The 7,500-nt window shown below is 47.7% G+C and overlaps 1 protein-coding gene across 2 annotated transcripts in view; it reads left to right on the top strand.

The window, feature by feature from the left end:
- The window catches only part of LOC119572019 (blood vessel epicardial substance-like), a 52,538-nt gene that overhangs the window by 17,347 nt on the left and 27,691 nt on the right, over nt 1-7,500 (top strand). For both annotated transcript variants that reach the window (XR_005228673.1, XM_037919060.1), the window contains exon 2: nt 6,330-6,825. Coding sequence is in view for 1 of the 2 variants with exons in the window: in XM_037919060.1 (XP_037774988.1) it covers nt 6,358-6,825 (468 nt within the window). In the remaining variant the exon portion in view is untranslated. The remainder of the gene's footprint in view (nt 1-6,329; nt 6,826-7,500) is intronic.

Here is a 7,500-nt window from a genome sequence, read left to right as displayed (position 1 = left end):
TAGATAATCATACTCAACTGCTTCCCACTCTAAAACTTCAGAAGCAAATACAAGAAATAAAATCAGATTTAGATTCTAAAAATCGATTTTTTCTAACCATGGTGTGTGTGTGTGTGTGTGTGTGCGTGAAAACTTGTCCAATCTGCAAATTGGTCCAGCAGATAAGATATGTCCGGCGCAAACTCTCATGCAAAAGCAGTGTCACGTAAAACTGGCCATGGCCCGGGCGGGCGGGGGTAGGGGTGATATTTGGATGACATTTTGCCTGACCTTTTCCGCGAAGGTCATCGAATCGATATCTTCCAATGATTCACACACAGACGACGTCTAGTTTTGGTTTTAGAATACCAAACTTCTGTTCGAATCGGTGTGTTGTGAAGCGATATTAGAATTACCTGGGTCACTGTCTCTCAGGAAAGCAATGAACTATCGCCCCTTCCCTTGCGACGCCCCTGCTGGCGCCCATGCCGTCCTCGCGCCCCTTCTTCTAAGCCAGTGTTCTCTTCCGTTTTTGCACGAAACCTGATTTTGACTGCTCAGAGCCTCGTGGGTCACAGACACATTTTTAGTCTAAGTTAGATTGTGTAATCTCAATGCACAGTTTTGTTGGTATCTTTATCACTGTTAACCATGTAGTTGTTTTATGCTTTATACATTTTTTTTCTTCTCGAAAATGTTGCTCTCAAACGTATGTGCTTCCGAAAATATATTCGATCTTCGTCCCATGTAATCGCAAAACTAAGAAAATGTGTATGGCAAAATTATTTTACTATTCCTTTAGGATTCTTTTATAATTAAAATCAGTTACCTCCGTCTCTATCATCAGCCACTATTATCATATTCAATAGGTGTTGCAAACAAGATGTTTTGTTTTACATTACCTTGAAGACTTCGGTTGATTGTGAAATGGTAAAAGCTCTCTTGCATGAAATATCAATAGAAAGGTATGCTCGTTATAAGATATAAGAAAGTTATTGTTCTATCATTAATTAAATAATTAGATTTATATAAAATTCAGAATATGACTTCGGGCCGCTAAAACGCATGTGGCCCCTGCTCTAATCGAAGAACACTAATAGGCTTACCGCCCTCAAGCCTCGCCACTTCGCAAAGCATGAATGTAAACGCGGAGCCTTATTATTACAATTCAAGAAGCCTCGCTCTTGGCAGTGGGAAATGGAGTGACTGGGAGATGTGTTATGAGGAGCCTGTGCCAGCCTGCCCCCTCCCCCCTCCCCACTTTTCGATGCAGTGGCACCTTCTCTGCTCCCTTGCCTGGCGGGAGGGGACGGGTAGTCACCTGTCAGGCGATGCACCTGTAAATATATTGCTGACTCCCAACTAGCGGCTGGTGCATTTCGCTCTCTTGCTCGAGCGTCGGTCGTAAGCGGAAAATATCTCATCGAGTTTCCTCTTTTACTTTGTAGAAGGCAGCGATGTGCATTCTTACGAATGGCATGTACTGTGGCGGTACAAGGGCCTTATGTGCGCGGCGCGGGAATGAATGGCTGCCATATTACATAACTGTATGACCACAGCTTGCTCTCTCTCTGTCTCTCTTTCCTTTTCCCTCTCCCTCTTCCTTTCACCTCACCTCTCTCTTTCTCTCTCTCTCTCTCTCTCTCTCTCTCTCTCTCTCTCTCTCTCTCTCTCTCTCTCTCTCTCTCCCTCTATCACTCCCGCTCTCTCCCTCCCTCTCCCTCCCTCTTTTCCCTCTCCATTGTTTTCCCGGCTCCTGCCATTTGTCCTTCCCGCCCTCCCTGCCTCCGTTCCTCACTTTCGCTTGCCTTCCCTCCCTCCCTGCCTCCGTTCCTTACTTTCGCTTGCCTTCCCGCCCTCCCTGCCTCCGTTCCTCACTTTCGCTTGCCTTCCCTCCCTCCCTGCCTCCGTTCCTCACTTTCGCTTGCCTTCCCTCCCTCCCTGCCTCCGTTCCTCACTTTCTCTTGCCTTCCCTCCTTAACCTCCCTCCCTCTCATCTCGCCACACCACCTCTAGTTTATGTTTTGAAGCCTTCATCACCCGCGTGTTTGGCCAAGGTGATTTATACAGTGATAAGTTGGAAAGACTGGCCGTCAGCGGTCTCGTTAATGTTTTTGTCAGGTGTTTTTGAAGATGAAAACCGTTGATAATCTGAGATCTTGTGATTCATTAGCGTCGTCATTCCCTGTAAGGTAATTAGGGAGAGCATGGATCACCTACATTCTCGAGGCAGTGGGGCTGAGGACGGTAAGAAGGAAGTGCTTGTTCTCACACACACGTGAGTCGGAATATTTTAGACTGGACCCGTCGCTTGGTGCCTTTCGTGCACGCAGTAGAAATAGGAGTGACAACAGACGCCCACTGTGGGAGTTGGACTGTATATACATCATAGACGGGGCACTGGCTTCAGATCCACATAGAGGAGTGCCACACAGAAGGGTGTGCAAGGCTGGAGTGACCGGCTTTACTTGCTTCACTCCGGTATTGATCCTCTGTCATGCAGACATCCCAGTTCCAGCCCTCTGCTGCTGCTTTGTTCTGCCTTCTCCACGTGTTCTGCTTCCTTTCCTTTTCCCTTGTTTAACTTTCTTGTTACTTCTTTCTCCACCGCCCCCATACTCCACTTTAAATACATTTTCTGCTTCTCTCCTCGGGGCGTGAAATTAGCCCCGGGTTAAGGGAGGAAAGTGGTCTTAAGGGTGGTGTGTGTGAGAGAAAGAGATAGGGAGAGGGAGAGAGAGTGTGAGAGTGAGAGTGAGTGAGTGAGTGGTGAGCGAGTGAGTGGTGAGTGAGTGAGTGGTGAGGGAGTGAGTGGTGAGCGAGTGAGTGAGCGAGAGAGAGAGAGAGAGAGTTAGTGAAGTGAATGGGCGAAAGAGCGAAAAGAGAATATGAAAGGGAAAGGGAAAGATAAAAAAAAAAAAAAAAAAAAAAAAAAAAAAAAAAAAAAGACAGTATTTCTGAGTGTTGTTTTGCAGACGGTAAAAGGTAACGAAAATCCAGCACAGACCTCCCTTTTCCTGTAGCACTCGACCCATGGCACTCCCACGGGGTAGGACACTTACCACCATTTTTACCGTATTACTAATAGATATGTTAACCATCCCTGGAGAGAGAGAGTAAATGTATTTGTATGTTTGCTGTTGTGTGACGATGTTGAAAGGGTAAGGAAAAGAATAACGAGAGACTTTGAGGACAAGTTAGTTTTTACCACGACGTTGTACGTACTGAATTTAAAGTAAAGTTTTATTACCTCAGGGATGGAAAACTGTGGAGCAGAGAGACGTTCTGTACTCTCACCCTTTTGACATTTTTCCATGTTTACCTCTCTCGCTCCCATCTCCGCAAAACAAGTGAGCATCGCGCAGTGACGTCATTTCTGGAAATAGAAATACATCAACATTAAGGAGAAAATAAAAGAAAGGAGAAATTGGGAGACTACGACATTTAAAGAGAAGGAATGAGGAGGCTCTGAGACGACTTCTCAATGTCTATAATGGACGCATATTATTGACCGCATTACCTGAGGCGGTCGTTCGATTCTCCAGAATCTTCTAGATGCGTCGCCCATGGTAGGAGAAAAGCGTAGAGTGAACGTACCATGGGTAGAGAGGCGAGGGGCAATACGGAGATCACGTCACTTGAAATGCTCAAACAAAAGGATACCAGTAAACAAGCAGAAAAGCATTTAAGCAAGATAGTCGTAGGGTAAACCGGCAAATATGTTGCGCAAACATCGTTATGCCCGAACAAAGCCGCGGCGCCTATACGTGTGACCTTAGCGTGGCAAAGTACAAACTTATCCTCTTGCCATAATGCAGAGCGTGGCAACAGGGTGTGTTTTTTACTCCTTCATGAGCGTTTGGTCGATAATCTTATGCCATTCTTACCTAACATCGCCCCAAAGGCCCGCCTCTGTTATTGCGGGTGTTGTAAATTCTGATTACATTGTTTTCAAAAGGATATTTTTGTTCCGTTCATTTAGAACCTGATTCCTGCCGAGCAGAGACCCGATTTATTTAATAAATTTCTTCATTTTCCTTGAAATTTTGTTTAACTGCGTAAATACAGAAGTGAACATAAGTGGAAAGATCGACATAGTGATGAAGATAATAATCAAAGAAAACTAGAAGGTCGGGATGTCGCCATGCACGAATGAAGGGGCGGCCAGGAAGCCCTTGTGGCTGGGCTCTAGAAGGCTGGAGATGGAGACTTTGGTGTAAGGTCTGGGTGGCCATGCAGACGACCTACATTTATAGTAGGATAGCCAGCGCCGCGGCTTTAAAAAACAGGTTAATGTGTTCCTCGAAGAGTATAATCTCCGGGCGAAGGCGGGTCCTGCACGGCATGTGTGTCCTTGAGCCGCCGCACGACTGTAAACTTATTTTATGTGTCTTCTTGACCGCTGGAGGGGCCTTTCGGAGAGAGACTGGAGCACTAAAGGACACTGCCGCTGGTGAGTCATAAAGGGAAGGAAGGGCGAGGAAGTAGTTCACGGATGAATTGGAAAAATTAGGAACGAAATTGCAATGGACACTAAAGAAGCGGAATACTTTCAGACATCAGGGACAGGAGTTGACGCCGCTGGTGCCTGCAGTTTAAAGCCATGAAATTTGTTGCGCGATGATAATTAATAATGTAATTTCCAATACGAAAGGTTAAGTTAAATTCCATTAGACTTAAAAGAGGATAGAATGGGAACAGACTATAGCACAACTGCTGAAAGACATGTAATGAAAAACTCGAGATATAAATCCCCGGCGTCACATCCGTCTCCGCCCACAACATGGCTTCACCTCCAGCGCCACCTGCAGAGCGGATAATGCGGTGCAGAATCCGGCCAACCATCGGCCATAGAAAAATGTCCTACGGCTCGGCCCAGCCCATAGGGACGGCACTTCCCCTCGCAACTCCAGGATCAATACTGCAAAATCAATAGTTATGGGTGTGTGTGTTTTGTGGGCGTTTTTTTCTTGTAGTTGTATTTGTTCGTTCATGTATGAATGAGAATAAATGAATATGTCTTCTCTCTCTCTCTCTCTCTCTCTCTCTCTCTCTCTCTCTCTCTCTCTCTCTCTCTCTCCCTCTCCTCTCTCTCTCTCCCTCTCCCTCTCCCTCTCTCTCTCTCTTCTGTTTCTCTCTCTCACTCTCTCTCTCTCTCCTTCATTCTTTCTCTTTCTTCTTTTCTTTCTTTCTCTTCCCTTTTCTCTTTCTTTACCCCTCTCTCCCTCTCCCCGCTCATTCTCTCTCCGATCAGTATCGTGAAAAAGCAACAAGTATGTCATATTATGAAACGTTGTGACGTAGAACTTTTCCGACAGACCAGTACTTTAAATGACATAACCGGATGGGGAAATAGGATGATGCGATAACAGAGGAGGGGAGAGGCGTGGAAAGAGAATCTTCAACCAAATATTTGAAGCGTGAATACCAAAATTTGCAGTCGACATAATAAGTATATTACTGATAACAGCATAGCGTTTGGGTTGAAACGTATGAACTGCAGGATAAATTCCCCAATGATCTGCGTGTGACTGCCCTAGCCGCTAGAGACGGAAGAGGCGCGAGAGAGAGTGGAAAGGAAGAACGCGAAAAGAGACAAGGGCAGTGAAAAACAAGGGGGGGGGGTGTCAGCAGGAGTGAGGAGGGGTTGATTATGCAACACGAGGCTTTGGGCTGTCTAGTGACCAACGTGGGCAAGTTATGTCGACCGAGTAGCACGAGCAGAGGTCAAGCGGGCGGAGGGAGACAAAGAGAAAGTAAATAAAGTGGAAGATAGAGAGGTGCGCGGATGCATTGGGAACAGAGATAATGAACGCACCTTCATGTATATAGATAATGTAAATATTATATTAGTGGTAATATTTCCTTGTAACAGACGAATGTTATGAGGAATAGGTGTATGTGAAGAACAAGTAGAGCAGTCTGGCTGTCGCAGTGCACCAGTACACAGGAAGGTGAGGACGCAGGGGGATTCCTTCGCTCGTCCTCGCGCGATTCACCTGTAGGTAGGCTCACACTTGAGGCCCATAATACGCTAGAGTGGATAAACCCTATCGTGAAATATATGTAAAAACCGAGAATATATTTAATTACTAACATGCACATATAGTTGCTGACTCACGCAACTGAGGAGTAAATACAGCACGGGAGGGTGTATGATTACTCTCTGTAAACTGCCTCATTTAACCTAGGAACCATTATGACCATAGCAGTGTGCGAGTTACCTGTTTATTTTAAAGCTTAATTATTAATTGAAGTGCATCTACTCGCCGAAAAAAAACATTCTAATGAAGAAAAAAAGGAAGTCCTCGCTCGCTCCCTCTATAATAACTACGATGGTCTTCCCGCAGGCGCGCAGGTGAGGGTCGCTGAGCACCCATGTTGGTGCACAACGGGACGGACAACACCCTCGGGGGCCCCGCCCTCACCAAGGTGGCACGGGTGGATGGCGTGTTGGGCGGACCCATCTTTACCACGACTGCCACCAGCGCTGCCACCACCGCCGCCACCGCCGTTGCCGCTACAACCGCGACCACCACAGCCGCCGCCGTCGCAGCCCTTCAGCACCACCACGCCGAAGCGAACTTCACCCTCGGGACACTGTATAATGACTCGGGAGGCAGCGACGCCGGCGGGGGAGAAGGGGCAGGAGTGGGAGGGCGCCTAGGGGGGCTAGAAACCGACTTCTCGTGGGCGGAAGGACTCAACGACTCCCTGGCCGCCACCGTGACGGGCTTGCTCATGGGCAACGTGACGGACGAGGGCGTCGCTGCCGAGAACGTGACGGCGGCCGAGAGGATCGTCTACTGCAAGGAATGGACGGGCGCCACGCTCACGCTTTTCCAGGTGGGCCGGCGCTGCACGGGCGCACGCACACACACACACACACACACACACACACACACACGCACGCACACACACACACACACACGCACGCACGCACGCACGCACGCACGCACGCACGCACGCACGCACACACACACACACACACACACACACACACACACACACACACACCACACACTACACAAACATACGGCGCGCGAAATTTATATATAGAATGATACTATTTTTCATATATAGGCACACAACATACAAAATAACACACACACACACACACACACACACACACACACACATACCACACACACACACACACACACACACACACACACACACACACACACACACACACACACAACACACACAAACACAACACACACCACACGACACACACACACACAAAACACACACACACACAACACACACACGCACGCACGCACGCACGCACGCGCACGCACACGCGCACGCACACGCGCACGCACGCACGCACGCATATATATATATATTTCAACAGCCATTTATTCCACTGCAGGAAATCGGCCTCTCTCAATACATTATTTATGAGGATATTTGGCGGTCTCACCCTTGCCTGATTGGATGCCCTTCCTAATCAACCGCGGTTCGGCGCGCGAACGCTTGTGCCACGGCGGCGACTTCCCCTACGACACCTGCGTTTGA

This window comes from Penaeus monodon, chromosome 4 (assembly GCF_015228065.2).
Source record: "Penaeus monodon isolate SGIC_2016 chromosome 4, NSTDA_Pmon_1, whole genome shotgun sequence".
NCBI classification, from domain to species: domain Eukaryota; kingdom Metazoa; phylum Arthropoda; class Malacostraca; order Decapoda; family Penaeidae; genus Penaeus; species Penaeus monodon.
The sequence above is the reverse complement of the archived record's forward strand: the minus strand, read 5'-3'. Positions and strand labels throughout refer to the sequence as shown.